Source organism: Drosophila sechellia, chromosome 2R (assembly GCF_004382195.2).
Source record: "Drosophila sechellia strain sech25 chromosome 2R, ASM438219v1, whole genome shotgun sequence".
Taxonomy (NCBI): domain Eukaryota; kingdom Metazoa; phylum Arthropoda; class Insecta; order Diptera; family Drosophilidae; genus Drosophila; species Drosophila sechellia.
In genome coordinates this window covers 20,458,996-20,479,585 of record NC_045950.1, presented here as the reverse complement: position 1 = coordinate 20,479,585, position 20,590 = coordinate 20,458,996, and the positions used below count along the sequence as shown (strand labels likewise).

Here is a 20,590-nt window from a genome sequence, read left to right as displayed (position 1 = left end):
AACTGCAACTTGACAGAATTTTCACACGGAGGTTTGGTGCGATAGGATCTGAAGTCCGAAGCTAAATGAGTCAAGCAATTAGAGACCATCAATCTTATGAGTTCCAAAGTCACTGCCTTTAATTGGCAAACTGCAAAGAGGGAAAACCCATTTAAAACATTGAGGCAGGAATGAGAACCAGGAAACCAGGGTTCCAGATAGCAATTGCCATTTATTGGTAAGTCAAAGATTGTCAGAATATAGTTACACAATTAGTTTATTGGTGAGTGCGTTTCCAGAGCCACTTGTGGTATCCAATCTCGGCCAGCAATGCCAGGCAACTCACGGTAGTTCCGCCAAGAAAGCCAAGCCAGGCAAAGAGAAAATCCTCCCACTTCAGATCGGAATAGGATTCATGAAGCCAGTCCTCCTTGTAGGAGATTTTATGGGTCGCCACCAGCTCGGAAAAGCTTTTCTTGAACCAAAACAGATATAGTCCGGCCTCACTGGTCCGCGAACTATATCGCTTGAGGGAACTGAGGAAAATTGAGTTGTTCTGCATGGTCATAACCATGATTATGAAGGGCAGAAAGACCAACTCCTTGGAGCGCCGGAAGATGGGTCGGTGCAGTTTGACTTGGGCCTGCCTTAAGAGGGGCCACAAGGTGCCCGTCACGGGGAAGGCGAAGCGCAGCTCCATGGACATCCGCTGGGTCTGGAAATCCATGGAGTCGGCTGCCTGAAACACATCGCTGTGCGCATCCACATACTCCGCTCCCCTCATGGACTTCAGGTAGTCCACTTCCGTCGGGAGCATAAGGATCTTCAGCTTGGCGCAGCGCATTTTCTCGAAGTCTGTAACTGGATCACTTGTCGGGGGTTGTATGAGCCAAGCTGTGAGATAGACAATCACGTAGTTGGTGACAAAGAAGCCACTCACCAAGAGCAGCCAGTAGACAAACATTAGTTTGGGGGATAGCCCCTTCGGAAGGACGAACACCTGTGCCAGGACTCCCCGGAGCACCGTATTGCCCATTGAACAGCACCGCCAGCTAGGAGTTAGGCCAGCTTCGAAGCGATGAGCGTTACGTAGCACGATGGCCAGGAGTATTATCAGCGGTATCAGGTATAGCGATAGGCCGAACTTAATGAAGAACCGAGCTCGAGGAAGGCTGGGCTCCATGGGTAGCATGAGGAACCAGCTGGATATCTCCATGGCGACGTCCTTTTGCAATGTCTCGAAACTCAGAACGTTCAGCCCCAATGGGAAGTCGACGTGATTGCTTCCCGTTAAGGTGTCTATATCGAAATCACCGTCCTCCGGGAAGAGGTCCCAGCGGATCTGCAGACTTGCGTTAATGGTGCTCACATAGTTGCGGATGAATTGGCTGAGGTATCCGCCCATCTGCAGCTCGCCATCCTCGCCTTGGTACACCAGAGTTCTGGGCACAACCTTCAGGACACAGCCCCCCAGATCCTCAAGCTGCGGCTCAAAGAACCGACGCACCTCCTTCACCCTGCGCCTAACAACTCGAAGAGTTGGGAATGCCTGGAAGCTGTAAACGAACTGCCTACTGGAGTCATTGAACGCCAGCACATTCAGCATGCTCTCGGTGACGCACTCCAGGAAGATATCACGTATGTGGCTATCCGAGGATGCGAATAGTATGGTGGGCGTATCTCGCATGTTCTCCAGATAGCTGTACAGCGACCTCATTGTATCTTCCTCGCCTTTGTTCAGGCAGACCAGCGCCAGTATCTTTGAATTGAAACCATCTTTTAGGTAGACGTTTTCATTTGCCTTGAAGCTTAGCACAGGAACCCTGTCGTGGAAGTAGCTTTGCTGCCAGCACTCGACATTGGGATCACCTTCTAAAAGTAGAATAGTCCTGTAGCACAGCTCATCCTCTAGAGATTTCAGCATGTTCCCAAGGAACCATCATGTGCACCTGCCAGGCAGGCGAAAGTAAAGAATAGTGCGATTCGCATTTCTATGGCGACTATCCGAAACGAGCTGCTAATACATACTGCCACTCCGCTGCTTTGTCCACAGGGTAATGGTTACTGCGATTAGATCTCATATCCTCAGTTACAGCGGAAAGCAATAACAATGAGTTGTGACTTATTTTAATGGCAGGCCAGTGCCTGCACTTATGAGTGGACTTATCCAATTAGGATTCCCAGAGCAATGCTTAATAGAATGCCATAGTGTTTATTTACTCAAGTTCAATGCTAATTCTAATTTAGTTGCCACCTGTGGTATCCAATCTCGGCGAGGAGGACCAGGGAACTAGCGATGGTTCCGCCCACGAAGCCCAGCCACACGTAGCTAAAGTCCTGCCACTCGAAGTCTCGATACGTCTGATGATCATCATTCACCTTGTAGTGGATCTTCCGGAGGGCAACCAACTCGTCGAAGCTCCGCTTGAACCAAAACTCGTACAAGCCGCTCTGGTGGGTGCGTGCCCTGTACCGACTCAGTGACTTGTGGAACATGGAGTTCTTCGGCAAGGGCATGGCCATGATAAGCAGCGGTATGAGCACCATCTCCCGGGATCGTCGGAACTCTGGCTTCGGCAGGCGGATCTGAGCGTGCTCCAGCAGTGGCCACAAGGTGCACGTCACAGGATAGGCGTAGGATTGGTCCATAGCCAAACGCTTGTCTTGGAAATTGCCCGATTTGGAGTGTTCGAAGAGATCGCTGTTGCTGTCCGTGAACTCCTCGCCCAGGGCTATGGTCATGGAATCCAGCTCGGAGGGGACGATAAGGACTTTCAGGTTCAAGGTGCGCATTTGCTCCCAGCTGTGGATTGGATGTCCCGAGGGGGGATGTACGAGCCAGGTCTCCAGACTGGTGATGGCATAGTTGCTAAAGGTGAATCCATTCAGCAGGATCAGCGAGTAAACCAGCATGAGCTTGACGGAGAGCCTTCTGGGTAGGAAGAATGCCTGGGCCAGTGCTCCTCGCAGGACTCTGTCACCCAGGACGTAGCAGCGCCAGCTGGGACGCAAGCCCAGCTCAATGCGATGGGCAGTGCTCAGGAGGATTGTGAACAGCAGCAGCACTGGCGTTATCTTCTCAAAACCCAACATGATGAAAAATTGAGCCCGAGGAAGGGAGGGCTCCATGGGCAGCATGAGGAACCAGCTGGAGACCTCCAAAGGAACGTTTTGGCTCGTCGACCCGTGCTCAATGCCATGGATGCCCAGTGGGAAATCCACATCATGGATCTCCGAGAGCCTGACTACCTCACCCAACTGGATCATGCCGTCCTCGGGAACCAGATGCCAGCAGATCTTGAGGGTTGCGTTGATGGTGCTCACATAGTTCAGCATGAAGGGGTACAGATATCCAGCCAGCTTGCGGCTTCCATCCGGGCTCCTGTAGACGACAGTTCGCGGGGCAATGTTGTCGGGCAGAGTAGTCAGGGTATGGCCACCGAGATCTTCGAGTTGGTGCTCGAAGTACTGGAGGATGTCCATAACGTCGCGCTCTATGACTCGAAATGTGGGGAAAGCACGAAAGCTGTAGACGAACCCCCTGTCCAATCCTTTGAAAGCCAAGACATTCAGCATTTTGCTCCTCAGACACTTCAGAAAGACATCCTGGACTTCGGAATCCGAAAGAACGAATAGTATGGTGGGCGTGTCGCGCATGTCCTCGAGATTTTCGTCGAGAGCCTGCATGGTGCTCTCTACGTTTTCGTTTAGGCAAACTAGTGCCAGTATATTCGTATTAAACGCATCTTTCAGATACAAACTTTGATTCGAATTAAAGTTCAGAATTGGCACCGCTCCTTGAATGTACCTGTGCTCCCAGCACGATTCACTTTCACTCGAACTTTCCACTAGGAGAATCGCTCTGTACTGCAGCTCTTCCTCGAGAGCATTCAGAATGTATCTTAGGGATACGCAGTGCGCGTCTACCAGGCCGATGGCTACAATCAGATACAAACTCAGCCTCATTTTCGAGTTGTCTGCTCTGGAGTGCGGAATCCAGTAGACTGCAACTTAACCTGAACGAGTTCTTGGGGTTTGGGTAATTAAGAAAAAGTCGTATGACTGCCGGAAAAGTACGCATTGTTTATTGGAACAATGGTTAATCGAATGTCATAGGATTTAATTGGAGCTGGGTGCTAATCGAAAGTGCATTAATGGTCTATTTTTGTTTAGAACAAGCTATGAAATGCTGAGCTATAAAAAATAAGTTTAACCTTGCAATAAAAGCTAGTAATGATGCTTTGATTTGATTCTTCATTTCATGCAATTCTTCAAATACATGGCCATTCCAAGTAGGATGTCAATGTATTTTACACAACTATTTTACATCGTAAGTTACATTACATGTGTATGGGTGCACACGAGTCACCCTAACTACGGCAATTAACATTTGGTATTTTTTGGCACTCGCAGAACGGTCTCTCTGATGTCAAACGTGAAAAAAGTGAAAAACAGACGGTTTAGTTTAGATCTTATTATTTACTAGCACGGTAGGAATGACAAATGGGTTATATATAAACTCCACTGAGGGCACGCTGTAAGCGGCGGCTAAATTATAGGCCTGATTTAACCGGTTGTCACTCGCACGAAATGCGAGTATACTTCGAAATTTGTTGCTGTGTTGTGTAATTTGGTGTGATAGAGTGTGCGAGGCAAAAACAAAAACAAATCAAGATCGCGCGATATTGCGTCGATGACGTAGCTCGGTGCGTGCGTGCGTGTGTGAGTGTGTGCCTGTGTGTGTGTTTTGCAGCCGAAAAGGAATTTGGGATCTAATCAATGTATTGACTTTTAACCAAATCGGCAGTAGGCTTAACCAGAATTCCCACCTTCTATTTACTTTCCATTAGACGAGAATCGTGGGAAGGAGCCCGTTACTTGCGCCAGCGAAAGAGGAACAGAGAAGGACCGCGAGGGCGGATACATGCGAGATCTGAGAAAAACAAAGGCGAAATAAGGCAAAAGCAATCAGAAGTCGAGCGACAGAGAACCCAAAGATACACAATCCACAGACAGTTTGTCGGAAATTCAAAATTCCATTTGAAAATACTTTGAATTCGGTTTGGAGGCCGAGCCTAGCCACGCCCCCCTGCGCCACCACCCGCCACCGCCATGAACGCCCTGCTGCGACACAAGGGACGCAACCTGCGGACGAGTCACTTGGCCCAGAATGTCTACAAGCGCTGTAAGTTGGCCAAAACAGGAAAGCGAAGGCGAAATCGCGTGAAAACTTTCCACTCGCGTGCGCGTTAGCGGGCATTTTGTTATGACTGCACTTTCGCTGGAAGGAACAGCTGACTGGCTGGAAACTGCGACGTGCGCTGGAAGTTCTGTAGTGGGGGCTTCGAATTTATTTGTTTCCGAGCAAACAACAAATTTATCATACATTCCTAGAGTTCTTACCGGTTTCGGAGCTCTACTGACGTATCAGTGCTTCGGAAACTTAGCTGCTAATTTAATTACTCGTATTGTTTTCAACGATTTGTTGACTTTGGATCGCGACCACTGGCAATCTTATCTTTCAGCCTATACATATGGCTTAATTTTGATAATATAATTTTATTATCTTCAACATCTTTCACCACAAGCCGAATGGTTCGTTTAGGTTATAAAAGGGATTATTCATATAGATCTGAGTCTGGTGACTCACAATGCGACAGATTTAGATTTCGTAGGAAATTACCTGCCAGGAAGAGGAGGTACAGGTACCAGCAAGACCAGACAAAGAGGCACCTGTGGGAAAGCACACTCAAAGTCCAGAGCAGATAGTATTGTGTACCCATAACTGAAATAATTATAGACACTCGAAATAGGTCGGAATCACCCTCACCTTTTCCACAGCAGTTCCTCTTCTTGTTCCCTCCCTTTCGACTCAATTGCAAAATCATTTACCTTGAGCGTTTGCCAAGAATCGGAAAATCAAATAAGAGAAGACAAAAGGAAAAGTGCGCTGTAAACAAATGCAGTCGACGCGGCCGTCTCAATGTTTGCTAAGCATGTATTTATAGAGGTAGAGAATTCTCACCGGTGGTGCGAATTTTCGGTTTCCCGCTCTGGGATTTATGTAAGCTCCACTCCAGGTGCTAATTTATCTGGTCTGTCGCCGGCAATCTTTGCCTTTCTATTATCAACTATCAAGCCCACTGAAAATCCCAACAAAATACATAATCAAGCGACAAAGCGCTTATCAACCACAAACTTTTCTCATTTTTTGTAGCTTTGATTAATAACTCATTAAGTGTTATTTCGTTCGTTCTTTGTTTCCTTACTTTCCTCTGGTTCTTCATCTGCTCTTATTTTCATTGAAACAAGAAAGGCGGTTCGGGAAATCGTATGGAATACGGTTATTGACCTGAAAGAATCTTTTGTGAGAATATTACATTGTTTTATTTCTTTGTTGTAATTTAATCGGATAAACAGACATCACTTGAACTTTCCAGTTTTTAAATATAGATATACTTACTTACTAACTTCGTACTATTTATCTTACTTAACATCATTTTCAATATTTTTTGCAGTTCTTAAATCGAACTGTTGCGCATGCAGTTCGGTGAACGTCACAGATGAACCCGCCAAAGAAGATGAACGGCCGCGAAGATCTGCGTCGACCTCGGTGCTGGAGCTAAGCAGATCGCTTGGCACTTACCGAAGGTTTCAGCCACATGCCAGCTACGGATACCACTACTCCGGCTATGGATTCAGGCATCTGCATACGAGCCGGACTTTGCTCGAGACGTCCAGCTCAAAGATCGACGCAACAGTCAAGAAGCTGAAAAACCAGCAGAAAGAGAAGGTGGAGGAGATCATGAAGGAGGTGGCCAATGGCCAGGCCGCGGCAGTTGCCAGCAATGCCGCTACCGCCACGGCCTCCTCGGAGAAGGGTCAAAACGATAGTGCGACCGCGGGCTCCACGTCGGCGACTGCCTCAACGACGTCTTTGGCCAAGACCGCAGACAAGTCGGTGGCGAAGCCAAAGAAGCCGCTCCGCACACGGATTTGGGATGAGCTGGTGCACTATTACCACGGCTTTCGACTGCTCTTCATCGATGTGGCCATTTGCTCGAAGCTCCTTTGGCGAGTGCTCAACGGCAAGACGCTCACGCGGCGCGAGAACAAACAGCTTCAGCGGACCACCTCGGACCTGTTCCGTCTGATCCCCTTTTCGGTGTTCATCATAGTGCCCTTCATGGAGCTGCTGCTGCCGTTGTTCATAAAATTCTTCCCCGGCATGCTGCCCTCCACGTTCCAGACTTCGACCGATCGGCAGGAGAAGCTCCGGCAGTCACTTGGCGTCCGCCTGGAGGTGGCCAAGTTCTTGCAGCAGACCCTAGATCAGATGCCCGTCCAGCACAAGGAACACAGCAGCGAAGAGGCCAAGCAGTTCGAGGCCTTTTTCACTAAAATCCGGAATCCCACTGAAGCAGTGAGCAACGATGAAATCATCAAATTCGCCAAGCGATTCGACGATGAGATCACCTTAGATTCACTGTCTCGGGAGCAATTGGCGGCTCTTTGTCGCGTCCTTGAACTGAACACAATTGGCACCACCACGCTGCTGCGGTTCCAGCTGCGTCTGAAGCTGAGATCTTTGGCCACCGATGACCGGGTTATTGCCCGCGAAGGAGTCGACTCGCTGGACCTTCTAGAGCTGCAGCAGGCGTGCAAGGCACGTGGAATGCGGGCATATGGCCTAACGGAGGAGCGTCTTCGTTTTCAGCTTAAGGAGTGGATAGATCTCTCGCTCAACGAACAGGTACCGCCAACGCTGTTGCTCCTGTCAAGAACCATGCTTATTTCCGACGACAGCATCACCACCGATAAACTCAAGGAGACGATACGTGTGCTACCAGATGCAGTGGGTGCCCATACACGTCACGCTATCGGGGAGAGTGAGGGCAAGGTGGACAACAAGACGAAGATCGAAATCATCAAGGAAGAGGAGCGCAAGATTCGCGAAGAGCGCGAGGAGGAGCGGGAAGAGACCATCGCAAAACGATCGGCGATTAAGGAGGAGATTCCCGCTCCTTATGTGTTTGCTGAGAAGTTGTCGGGTTCCCAGGATCTTCTGGATCACAAGGAACAGCCCTCGGTGTCCGAGACGGACAAGGGCATTTCCTCTACCGATGTGCAGCTACTGTCTGAGGCTCTGAAGACACTCTCATCTGATAAACAGCTCGTGGTGGAAAAGGAAACAATCAAGGAACTCAAGGAAGAATTGGCCGACTATAAGGAGGATGTGGAGGAGCTACGCGAGGTGCGACAGGTAGTCAAGGAGCCTGTGCGCGAAAGCCGCGCGGCCAAGTTACTCTACAATCGGGTCAACAAGATGATCTCCCAACTCGATAATGTGCTTAACGACCTAGAGGTCAGACAGCATCAAATCAAGCAGGCGGAATCCACTGATTACGTGGCGTCCAGTCCCACGGTGGAACCAGAGCAAATGGTGCACATTGACGAGCTGGTCGCCACCATCCGGCGAATGAAGGAGGCATCCGATGAAGAGCGATTCAAGGTTGTCGGGGATCTGCTGGTCAAACTCGACGCGGACAAAGACGGTGTGATTTCGGTGAACGAGATCACCAAGGCGGTGCAGAGCATCGACCGCGAGGCCACGAATATCGACAAGAAGCAGCTGGAGGAGTTCACCGAACTGCTTTCCAAGCTGGCGTCCCGGCGACGACACGAGGAGATCGTGCACATCGATGATCTAATGAATAACATCAAGGTGCTGAAGGAAACCAGCGATGAGGCACGACTTAAGCACATCGAAGCTGTACTGGAGAAGTTTGATGCCGACAAGGATGGCGTGGTGACCGTCAACGATATTCGCAAGGTAATAATGGCATGTTCATTAGGCTGAGCATTCACTCAACTGGTTTGGTGTTCCCTACAGGTGCTGGAATCCATTGGCCGCGATAACATCAAGCTGAGCGACAAGGCCATTGAGGAACTCATCAGTCTGCTTGACAAGGAGCAAGTACTGCAGGCAGAGCAGAAGATTGAGAAGGCCATTGCTAAGAGCATGAAAGAGGCTGAGAAACTGAAGTCTGAGGTGGACAAAGCGGATAAGGACTTGTCCAAGCTTGTTAATGATATTCACGATTCCGCCAAGGAGATTCAGGATATTGCCAACGAGATGCGTGACAAGGAGGAGACTGTGCCCGACAAAGCAAAGGAGCTGAAAGCAGAGGTAAGTCTTTGGTTTTGACATACAGTGGTCAGGGCTCTAACAATTCAGTTTCTTTAGCCCGCATTCAAGGATACGGCCAAAACATTGAAGGATAACGCAAAGGACCTGGACGATTTAGCGAAGGACTCCAAATCAGACCCCAAATCCCCCACCAAGGCTTCTACAGGGTCCGGTCCAGCCGGACTCTCAGCTGGTGGCCCCAGCAGTGGCAGTAGCGGTATTGCCAGCGGATCAACGACGGAATCAGCGCTCCGAGAGGCGGCCGAGCGTCAAATGGAAAAGATCCTGCCCTCCACAGACATTGGTCTGCCCCCCACGATACAAACACCATCGCAACCACCGACGTCCAAAAAAGCAACGGCCACGGCATCAACCCTGTCCACGACGATTACGGCCAAGAAGCTGCTCTGACCGGCCGAGGAGTCGAAGAAGGGAGCGGCTGAGACAACTCCTAAGCGTGAACCTAAGCCGAAGTGATGTGTTGGAGTAGGGCGGGGGGTGGCGGTGCTGCTCGTGTGTCCCATATTGTTCCGACTATGCAATGAATTAACTGTTACCATTTAACATAAACGTAGCAGGATGAGCAGAGTTCGCTATACTTAACGCATGGCTGTAGTACGGTATCTTCTCTAAGTAAGGCACAAATCAGAAACTACTAGAAATACATAAGAATGTACACTTTACACATATATCTTGATTTCCAACGACCTAGTTTTACATAAAGCCCATTTCGAAGCAATTCGTTTGTAGCTCCTTTTTATTTGGCCCAAATTTGCGAAGCGATTGTGATCATTAGGCGAAATGTTAATTTACGACTTATATCATCCATCTATTAATATGTACGTATGTCCATCAAGCCCGACCGGTTTTCAGGTAACACCGAATGGTGGCGAGACATTGGAGAATAATTGAAACCACGTGATAGAGCTAAACAATAATGTGTGTGCTTGACTTAGCCAACAGAATTTGTAAAAGTGTTTCGCAATAAAAGTTAGTATAAAAACAAAAGACGAACTGTAATTACGGGAAAGCGAGTCGGCAAGTGCCCTATTATCTGTGAAATCGCCTTGAATGCCGATGTACAAGTTCTAAACGGCTCTATCACCAATTTCCTAGAAACTACTGCTGAATGGCCATTCGGGACTTTAAATAACTGACTCCGACCGAACAATTGCTTTTACGAACCGCATTGATTGCTCAGAATTATATTTTTGCATTGTTTATTGCCTCGGGGGCGGGTTGGTGCTCCACAAACGCTCCCAAAAACCCGGACTTGCCAACTGGCCGGCAGTGATTCGGAATCGACAACCGCAGAACCCAAACTTTTACGGCCAAGTTAGTTTTGGTCGACGGGGAGCGGGCGAGGTGAGCAGTGCATGTTCAGCATCATATCCTGGGCTATTGAAGTAATAAAAATTGCCACAAAATGTTCCAAAATTTCTATCTTTGCCTGCCCGCTGACCCATAAATTCCCATCATATTCAGCGAGGGCCAAGAAAGTGTGGTACTCGTAAAGCATTCGGCTGCCAGCTATGTTGGCCTCTTTTCGGCCAAATAAATTAAATATGGCCCTGTGTAGGATTAGCAACTTGTGTATGCCCCAGCATTATTCAATCCCAGCTTGTGCGTAAACATGTGAAACTTCCGACCAGCAGCGAAATCGAAAACAAATAGACGCAGAGCGCTGGAAAAGAATACAGCGGAAATTTATTTAAAGGTAAATAAAACCGCCAAAACGCGAAACAAGCCAAATAATAATAAACTTCAGTTCCGCTGGGAGGGAACTGTTGTTTGCAATCAGGCAAGCCCGACCATCCAGCCAGCCAACCACCGAACAACCCAACAACCAGGAACCGCAGACAGACCAGAGGATCCGGGGAGCCGGTGATCCGGAGGGGTCGGTCGCTGGTCGGAATATGCTGGATGGGCAGGACGGGAAAGTTGGCAGAGCGTCTTGGTCTTGGCGAAAGTTTGCGCAGCTCAAAGTGCTTCGGATGCAACAATGAAACTCGAAATCTGCCATGAATGGTCTGAAGTGCAGACAATCAGCGACAGAGGACAGAGGACACAGGACACGGGACAAGCGGACCGGGTGAACTTAAAGCATTGCGCCATGGAACGAAGTTAATAAGTTTCAGAGCCAACGCCCGGAGAATGCTCATTCCAGTGGCGGGTCGGCGGAAAAATGGCAAAATTATTTGAAGAAATGTTACAAAACAATTAAAAAGTTGCCGACTTTCATGAGTCAATCAAAAGGGAGGCAGCCGCAACGAGTTCCGCTGCGAGAAGTTGCCCAACTTTGGCCCACTTTGAATGCCAGACAACAAGCATACGCCCCGTTGTACGCCATGCGAGCAGCAGACTAATGCAATTGTCCTTGCTGGATTTCATTTTCCGCCCAACTTGAAAACTGCTGCACTTTCGAAAGCGCCAAAACAACAGAGGTCGGCCTGTCGGAAAGCGGCGCTGTCAGTGGAGCTCTTGGCTCTTGGCATCTGCTCCACACATCGGGTGGCGGGCTATTGCCCGGGATGAGCTCGTCGAGGCGCTGGTGCACACCAGATGCAGATGCCGGATGGATAGCATGCAACCATATTTGATAGAGTTATTTCGCCCTGCCACGTTTGGACATCTTTTCATTTAATAAAGTTTTAATATCGCCCTTGGGCCAAATCAAGCCCAACTGGATTATTCCGACCTAAACTGGCCCCTCCCTTTTACCTTTTATTAGTTTTTGCAGGAACGCCGAATATCCAGTTGGGATATATCTAAACACTTTGTACATTTTTTTATTAATATACATTTTATTGAAAAGCAAGAGGTGTGCATTCTAATCCGAATATTTTAGAGGCCTCTATGGAGAGAAGCATTACATTGAAATTGGACAGGACAGGACGAAACGCTGTTCTAGTCTCGCCTGGGCACGCGCTTCTGAAGGAGATCAGACTCGCGGTGGAACCACCCATATCGCCAGCTGGTGGCCTCCGGATAGTTGTACTTGTCGTCCGGGCTGCGTTCGTATCGCCGCTCCAGGTAGGTGGTCCTCTGGCCACTCTGCAGCAGTTGCAGCTCCGCCGCCGGCACGGACTTCATGGGATCCACCGCACTCTTGCCGAATCCGGTCTGCTCCAACTGGGACAGATGGTACAGGAAGGCCGCGTGCTCGGAGGAGCGGCGAGTGCGGCTGGTCACAGTATAACAGCTCCGCACGGGAATGCAGAAGTGCTGGGTCCTACTGGAGGCAGTGTTCCTAGTGGCTCCGGAGCCTGGCGGAGATCCTGTCTTGGGAGTGGCACCCACACTGGACTTTCTCACCAGTTGTGACCTAGCACTCGCTAGTCCTGCACTTTGATTTGGAGTTGACTTCGCTTTCAGCTTTGATTCCGATTTCTCCGCTGTCTTCTCGGGAACCTTATGATTTGATAGATTAGAAAAAGCTGGAGTAGTCTTGGCCACATTGTGGGGCTTCTCTGCGTGCAACGCGGAAATAGATGGCCGTATGTTTCTTGACTTAACTGAAGCTAGTCGCTGCATAACTTTACTTTAAAATTTGGACGCTAATTGTTTATTGTGTTTATTGTGGGACATAAGCTTGTGTTGTATACCAAAGACACATTTTTTGACTTTGATGGAAAAGGGAGAGACCTGCTGATGGGGCAACAACTTTCGGCCAAGTGAGCACCAGGGAAGCGTACTTTTATGGTCCGAAGGGAACCTCTTAAATGTTTTCATGGCGGGTTTTAAGTTTATTTTATCCGCTGAATCGCAGAAAAAAGCAGCGTATCAAATGTAACTAATAATTCCGAATGGCCAGCGTGAGTTTTTGCTGAAGCACGTTCTATAAATGCCAGCTTTAATTCCCAATAAATGGTAATCCGCAACTGGATTTTCGGTTCCCTCGTAACCCGAATTTGTGTTTATTTTCAATTTGGGTGGTGGTGTGAACATATAAAGTGGATTATACACAGATAAGAGCGCTCCACAGACACATCTCCCGCGCGCTTCCGTGTATTTTTAGCCCGGCCAAAAGGAAGCGTGGCCCACACGGTGGCCATAAAAATATCTCAGATATGTCGCCACACTGTGAAATGTTTATATCCACGGGGTCGCGTGTCGTGGTGCAGTTGCAGCAGGAAACTCCATAACCCGAAGAAATCGACAGGTCCTTCCTTTCCTCCGGCGACTGCCAGGATATATGTGGTGGAGCATTGATTTGGTGCCGTTCCAATTGGCTTGTTTATTTCCGAGTCCCTCCCCCTCCTGCTCATTCGACGGGTTCGTTAAAGGTGTCTGGGTAGTTTTTCGGGACTTGGCTTTGTTTGTGCACCTCCTTGCCACCTGAACTTGCCTCCAGGAATCCAGGAAGGCAGGAAGACTGCATAAATTAGCTGCACGCTGGGTTTTGTTTCCGGTCTGTGCTATCTGTGGGCATCGCAATATATCACCGAAGCTCGATACTTTCGCTGCGATTGCGAGTTCTATGTGACGTTTGATACAGTATCGCAGATTGATTCCGCCCAGTGCGATATGATAGATGGGCGTGGTGTCAGTACAATCCCCTCGGAACTGAAAAATTGAACGACTTGCTACTTTAATAAGACGAAAGTGCGCGACAGCTGAAGCACTCGCTCTCTCCTCCAGCCCGCTGACCATTAGTGGAAGCCCACTCCACTCCACTCGACTCTCTTCCATTTCCATTTTCCTTCGCGTGCTGCATTTTTCTCGATTTCCCATCAATACCTTCCCACCCGCCCCCGTCTCCTTAATTCGCGCGGCATTTGTCGCCATTTGGCTTTCAGTAAGTCGGCAAATGCGGAAAGGCGGGAAAGCGGGAAATCGGGGGCCGCTCCGCTGACTGATGGAGCTGCAGTTGCACTTTGCTGCAATTGGTTGCACTTTATTCGCGGTTGCGTGGGAGGAACTCGGAACTCGGAAATCGGAACTCGAAACTCGCAACTTGGAAATGGAATTGCAATTGGCGGCGGGCGGGTTTAAACTTCTAAATTGCATTATTGCCCGTCCTAAACCAGCCCACGTCCTTCGCAGCACGGCAACATCTTGTTTCTAATTAAACGGAGCGCTGTGGATAAGCGATTGCCCCTCAAGTAGAAAGTGCTTTTCGGAATGCTTTGCACCTTGAGCTCCATTTGGGGGATATCCGGAAACTATAGGATACAACTTACCGAAGACTACCACACTAATCGGTTAATACGGCTCAATTAAGATTTGGTTGCCTGATAATCAGGCGAATCTTTAAAATTTCGACAGAATCTAGTCAAAGAGAAGATGAGGATATTATCGCAGGCTGGAGCAAACGACCTGATAGCCGAGACCTGAGTGGCGGATGCCGTGCACCAGGCCAAAGTTCGTTGACGCAAAATGGCACTTTGGGGCCAGGCACTCACAACATCTACATTTCCATAAGCAAAAGCAGCAGGGGATGAGCAGCAGCAGCAGCAGGTCGCGCAGGATTCCCAGGAAGGACTATGTCAACAATGGCGTGTGCATTGCTAGGTTTATTAAAAAGGGCTCAGGTGAATGTCTGAGCACCCCGCTCAAAACACCCCGCGCTGTGTTTACTTAGCTGAGACACTCGCAACGCTACGTATACGTAATATTGAGATACAGACCCAGCCGTGGCCACCAGGAACCTCTAGTTTCCCGACTCGGAAGCAGTCTGCCGGCAATGGTCAAAGGTCATTTGCATTTTGCCATCGTCAGCTTGTCCTGGCCAACCAAACAAATACACACGTTCGTCGACAGTTGGGAAGGGGCGATGGATACAAATACAAGCTGATTAAATGGCCGAGATTGGAGGGGCGGCAGAAACATATACAAAGAACTTGGCAGCTCCTAAAGCCACTTTAAAGCTATTGAAGTACCTTTTCTAATAAGAATGCTCTTTAATAGAGGCATGCATGTAAATCCCAATTAAATATCAATATGTCACCATTGGATAAGATAGGAAAATAATAAACACAGCAATGGACTGTAGAAGGAATTCGCCTTGTTGCAAACCCAGGAACAGCAATGAAAATCATATATTTTGTATATTTATTTGTACAATGATTAATTGTCAACTTGCTGAAATATGCTTTTTTCGCATGCCACATGCCACAGGCGTTCGAGGACTGCCAACATTTTCACCATGTAAACACATTTCCACCGACCCATTCCATCTCGATCGCATTCCCATTCCCATTTCCATTGCCAGTTCCACTCCCAATCCCAATCCCTATCCCAATGCCAATCCCGTCGTGTTCAAATCGCTCGTCATTAATTTCCACACATCGGAGTGGTGGTGGGAGCGCTCGAGAACAATGGAAGCACTTGAAACTGTGCTCCAAACCTTGTTTATCCGCAACAGCGTCCTTAACTTTTATTGGGTCTTTAGTTTGGACGGCGACGGGGGTTTAAGTGGGTTTTGGGGTTTGGGTGCTGAGTGCTGAGTGCCGGCTGCCTCTGGGTTAGAGGGAAGAAAAACAACAATCAACACCATTTGACGCTACAAATTAAGCTGGGAGCAAACAAATCGTGGCAAGTTCCCTCGGCTTTGCCCGCCAAACTTCTTGCTGTTTTTAGCACATGTTGTTGCCCGCTTTTATGTGGCTGTCCCGCCTGCTTTCCCGCTTTTCCGCCTTTCCGCTCATGGCTCGGCTCAATCCCCATCCCAGCCGAAAAGGAAACCCACTCCACTGCTCGATTGTCTCAGGGGCAATTCCCCTTCGATTGGCGATGCTCACTATTTATGGGGCAAAAGTGCTTAATCAAGTGCTAAGCGGCAGGGGCACGCACCGAAAACACGGCGTATACTTAATTTACGCACATTGCCCGGGGCCAAAACATTCCTGAGTGCTAATGAAGCCATGGTCTAAGCATCGAAAATTCTTATTTAATTAACAAGTTGAACAAGGGCTTAACCACTAATGGGGGACTTTGCACATTAAAAGTGTGTATTTAGTTATTGAAAAAACTGAATTTATGTCGCTCTATCGTAAAAACAAAGAGATCTTCCTGTTTTTATTGTTGAAAGAGAGGTTAAGCTCAAGCGATATATTTAAGAAGTTAAGGAATAATCCTCAATCACCATAATTCTCAAAAATATTTAACTATTCAAGCTAACTCGTAACTTTGGAAAACACGGATTGTGAATGTTTTCGCGCTCGGCGCCGCTAATGCATTTTGATTGTCAATTTTGATAAATGGCTTTATTAATTCATTTAGCGCTTGGCCCGCGGCGAGGGTAATAAAATTTTAAACAAAACGCGTGGCCATCAATGCATAAAACATATTTCCGAACGCGAACCTTTGCATGGCCGACAACGTGTGTAAATTGGTAAAATAATTGCATTTTTGTGATTCTATTTGCTGGTCGTTTGTTTGCAGTTCTGCCTAATTTATTTATTCGGCAGCGGCACTTTTGGCAACGTTTGTTTTTGGGAATTGCCATATTCGGCTGGCACGTGCCTAATCCTGGTGAGTATGCGCCACACCTAAAGGACCTCCTCCTCCTCCACCGCCGGCGCACGGCTGTCATAAAATGTTAAATATAAATTTATGCCAACTTGCGCGCTGCCGGCATACTAAGCACCGCATCAGGACGCAGGACTCCTTGGTCCGCGCTCCGGAGAGTCGCAAAAGGACGACTCTCCGGCGGAGTCCTTCTTCGCTGGTTGGCCAGGCACATTAGCAAAATGAAGCTGTTTCGATTACGATTACATTTGCCAGAGATTTGCGCTTTTGTTGCACTTTGCGATTTTGTTGTCAGCATTTCAGGCGGGGAGCAGATGCCAAGGACACAGGACCTCCTCAAGCAGGGTCCTGCTGGAAAATCGAACTGGCGGACAAATTGAAATATTCGCAAAATGCGGCTGAAAGAGTTTTAATGTAATTGCCCCATTTCGTTGTGACAACGATAATACGATTAACACGATAATTGTTAATTCGCCTTTGGATTCGATTATGTAGATATGCCTTTGTAGCAGATTACCTCATTATTGGAAAATGATTTAATTGCATAACTGTTTGAGAGGACACTAATAGAAAATATATTAAAACCTAGTAAAAATTACATTTTATTATAAGCGAATTGTGGAAAAAAGCTATTAAAACAATATGTCAGCAAAAGGGTAATTATGTTTTCACAAAATTGGTTAAAAGAGGAAAGTGGATTTCCAGTACGCACCTAGCAGGCGTCTAGATCCTAAACAGATCCTACAATTTCGATCTTACACACAAAGTACACTCCATAGTATTTTAAATAATTAGCCCCACTTCAATGGCTCAGCGATACGATCGCGCGGTGACCATTTACTCACCCGATGGCCACCTGCTGCAGGTGGAGTACGCCCAGGAGGCCGTCCGAAGGGGATCCACTGTGGTAAGTCCTGCCATGGTCCTGGAGGCCACCCGGCCTTGCCTATTAGTTAATCCTCCACATACCCACTAAAGGTGGGTCTGCGCACCAACAACGCCATTGTGCTCGGCGTGGAGAAGCGTTCCGTGGGCGACCTGCAGGAGGAGCGCATGGTGCGCAAGATTTGCATGCTCGACGACCACGTGGTGATGACTTTTTCGGGTCTCACCGCGGACGCGCGGATCCTGGTAAGCCGCGCCCAAATGGAGGCTCAGAGCCATCGCCTGAATTTCGAGAAGCCCACGACCGTGGAGTACATAACCCGGTGAGGAAGAGCACTGTCTACACAGGGAAAAGTATGCAATGAGAGAGCAGAGTTGCGAACCACAAAATACTCTTGCATACTTTTTGCTTCCCTTTCGAAAAAGTTAGCAACTGTTCTCTCAGTGAAGCCCCTTAGGCTAATTTGGAGTTACCTTTTATGTCCTTTCCGCTTCCCATGCAGATACATAGCCCAGCTGAAGCAGAACTACACGCAGAGCAATGGGAGGCGTCCATTTGGATTGTCCTGCCTGGTTGGCGGCTTCGACGAGGATGGCACTCCGCACCTGTTCCAAACGGATCCCTCGGGCATCTTCTACGAGTGGAGGGCCAACACCACCGGCCGCTCAAGCCAGCCGGTCCGCGATTACATGGAGAAGCACGCGGACGAGATTCTGACCATCGCCGACGAGGCCGCGGCTGTCAAGCACATAGTCCGCACCCTGGTCAGCGTGTCCTCGCTGAACCACACCCAAATGGAGTTGGCGGTGCTCAAGTACCGCCAGCCACTGCGTATGATTGATCACCAGGTCCTGGCCGATCTGGAGCGCACCGTTCGCAGGGAAATCGAAGCCGAGGCGGAGGCCGGTCGTCGACCCCGTGCTCCCTAGTTCTGGTTAGCCACCCTGGTCCACCCTGGCTGCCGTGGCCCCTGGCCATTTTCATGACCAATCAAAAGTTGATAACCGGTCGTGCTCTCTTTTTCTGGGCAATTCAATTTCGGCCGGGGAGATGGGGAAAAGTAATCAGCAGAAAAATGTGTAAAGCGGGCAAATCACTTAATTTGTCTCCAGGGCGTATTTGTTTACTTTATATCCCTCTCCGGCGGAGATGCGTAAGCTCCTTTCAGGCCAACCATGTTAAAAAGTTTTAAGTGAAAATGCGAATTCAATTTGTAGAGGAAAAATAAGAAAGTGCGCGCACACATGCAGAAAATGTTTGTAAATCGAAATGGTTCCCCTTGATTGGGTTAATAAATTCCTAGGTGCCAAGGAATGCCCTTGATCCTGATGCGAAGAACATTGTTTTCTGAAGGCATCTTTACATTAAAGCAGGTAAGTTCCCATTGCAGAAGTACTGTCGATTTTTTCCATTTGCGATTTCCTGCTCCACCTACACTGGGCACTGGGTTCCCCGGGCTGTCATATTGGCCGTTCAAAGTTGAGTCCCGCTCATCTCCTGAAATCAAGTGCTTCAACCAAAAAAAGGGTTGCAGAGGTTAAGGTGTATGCTGTTATTAGGGTTTTCCCTGGCTGAAGGTTTAATCAGGGCTGCATCATTACTGTCAGTAGTGGAGCACCGCACCCTCCGGTTCCCCTTGAGCAGCTGGAGCATCTGGCGCATCAGGACTACGTTCTGGTCATTGCAGACGAGTTTTGCGGCCTAGTCTTCCAAGAAGGCCAGGCTTCTAGCTGTGAAGGGCATCGAGTCCTCGGGCGATTAAGGGTTGGAACCCTGCTGCCCTGTCGAAGCCCTGACATATCGATTGTTGTTGAACTGTCATTGTGAAATAGTAGGCCTTGTCATTTCGCATTGTACTTTTTCATTATATTTAATTCAAGTGAACTAGCAACATGTCGTCTCCGTAAGTAACTAGGTTTTCCCTATAAAAAACATAGCAAATCACAGCAAAAAACTTTAAGCAATACCAACGAGATATCAGATGGCAGTTGGATCAGTTGGTTCCTTGGAATCATGGGAAACGAGTTCCTCTGCCGCGTGCCTACTGATTTTATCGCGGACAAGTTCAATCTGACGGGTCTGGAGTACTGCAGCCAGACACTGGACGTGGTCTTGGATCCGGAGTTCGACAGCGAGGACTGCGACTGCGACGACGAGGAGAAGCTTTATGGCATGATCCACGCCAGATACATCGTGTCGCCGCGTGGTTTGGAAGCTATGCGCTTAAAGTACGAGAGGAAGGACTTCGGTTTGTGTCCGAGGGTCTTTTGTAAGGGGCAGAAATGCCTGCCAGTGGGCCTCACCGACGTGTGGAACCAGAATCAAGTGAAGCTGTACTGCCCTAGCTGCTACGACGTCTTCGAGCCGCGATCCATCAGTGGTATGCTGGACGGAGCCATGTTCGGGACCAGCTTCCCGCACATGTTTTTCATGCAGATGCCGAGCTTGAGGCCCCATCCGCCCGTGGAGAAGTACGTCCCCCGGTGAGTAATTCTCCGAATATAATCCTGGTTCTTTTCTACATAAAGCGCTTGCACTTGCAGTCTCTATGGATTCAAGTTGCACCCGAAGGCCCTGTTGCCGCCCGAATCGGACGAGTCCCCGCCAAACTATATCGAATCCACGGTTAACAAGTCCCAAGTCAATAGCTCCAAGATTTTCAAGGAATGATCTAAATTTTTAACACGAACACGAAATTTTAACACACGAACAAAGCACACTAATATTGGTTGTATATCTTGTTGTTGCAATTAAACAGATGCGTTGATATGGCCAGTGACCACTTACACATGGGTGTGCTCTCTCTGCCCTAAACACTTCACACTATTCGGTTCAAGCTGGCCATATCAAGCACTCATTCGAACAACAAAGCGTACTTGCGTTAATAGTGGTAATCACCTGGGAGCTCGGAAGTGAAGCAGCTTTAAGCGGCCTATTCATCCGCTTAGTGTCAGACACTGCGAGAAAATGGGAGTCCTGTCCGCTACTAGTTTTCGAGATGTATCCTCTGGAATTGGCATCAAGTGCACAAGGATTAGGGATTTACACTCCAAACGTTGAGT

The 20,590-nt window shown here is 48.5% G+C and overlaps 6 protein-coding genes across 6 annotated transcripts; 3 read left to right on the top strand and 3 right to left on the bottom strand.

Annotated features, from left to right (window-relative positions):
- Nucleotides 1-197: 197 nt before the first annotated feature.
- LOC116800361 lies at nt 198-2,141 on the bottom strand. Its single transcript, XM_032714783.1, has one exon. It carries the CDS (start codon nt 1,901-1,903, stop codon nt 257-259), a length of 1,647 nt encoding a protein of 548 aa, XP_032570674.1. The 5' UTR covers nt 1,904-2,141; the 3' UTR covers nt 198-256.
- A 30-nt stretch (nt 2,142-2,171) lies between these two features.
- Nucleotides 2,172-4,488, bottom strand: LOC6618822. The gene has a single exon (XM_032714782.1). It carries the CDS (start codon nt 3,943-3,945, stop codon nt 2,218-2,220), a length of 1,728 nt encoding a protein of 575 aa, XP_032570673.1. The 5' UTR covers nt 3,946-4,488; the 3' UTR covers nt 2,172-2,217.
- Nucleotides 4,381-10,177, top strand: LOC6618821 (mitochondrial proton/calcium exchanger protein). Its single transcript, XM_002043034.2, has 5 exons — nt 4,381-4,469; nt 4,830-5,164; nt 6,498-8,812; nt 8,873-9,169; nt 9,227-10,177. The coding sequence occupies exons 2-5, from the start codon at nt 5,092-5,094 to the stop codon at nt 9,578-9,580; spliced, it is 3,039 nt and encodes a 1,012-aa protein (XP_002043070.1). The 5' UTR covers nt 4,381-4,469; nt 4,830-5,091; the 3' UTR covers nt 9,581-10,177.
- Nucleotides 10,178-11,806: 1,629 nt separating this feature from the next.
- On the bottom strand, nt 11,807-12,793 carry LOC6618820. The gene has a single exon (XM_002043033.2). The coding sequence runs from the start codon at nt 12,701-12,703 to the stop codon at nt 12,077-12,079; it is 627 nt and encodes a 208-aa protein (XP_002043069.1). The 5' UTR covers nt 12,704-12,793; the 3' UTR covers nt 11,807-12,076.
- A 4,568-nt stretch (nt 12,794-17,361) lies between these two features.
- Nucleotides 17,362-18,855, top strand: LOC6618819 (proteasome subunit alpha type-7-1B). Its single transcript, XM_002043032.2, has 3 exons — nt 17,362-17,549; nt 17,621-17,850; nt 18,031-18,855. Exons 1-3 carry the CDS (start codon nt 17,448-17,450, stop codon nt 18,455-18,457), a joined length of 759 nt encoding a protein of 252 aa, XP_002043068.1. The 5' UTR covers nt 17,362-17,447; the 3' UTR covers nt 18,458-18,855.
- Nucleotides 18,856-19,356: 501 nt separating this feature from the next.
- LOC6618818 (suppressor-of-stellate-like protein) lies at nt 19,357-20,386 on the top strand. The gene is made up of 3 exons (XM_002043031.2): nt 19,357-19,431; nt 19,490-20,011; nt 20,072-20,386. The coding sequence occupies exons 1-3, from the start codon at nt 19,421-19,423 to the stop codon at nt 20,196-20,198; spliced, it is 660 nt and encodes a 219-aa protein (XP_002043067.1). The 5' UTR covers nt 19,357-19,420; the 3' UTR covers nt 20,199-20,386.
- Nucleotides 20,387-20,590: the final 204 nt, after the last annotated feature.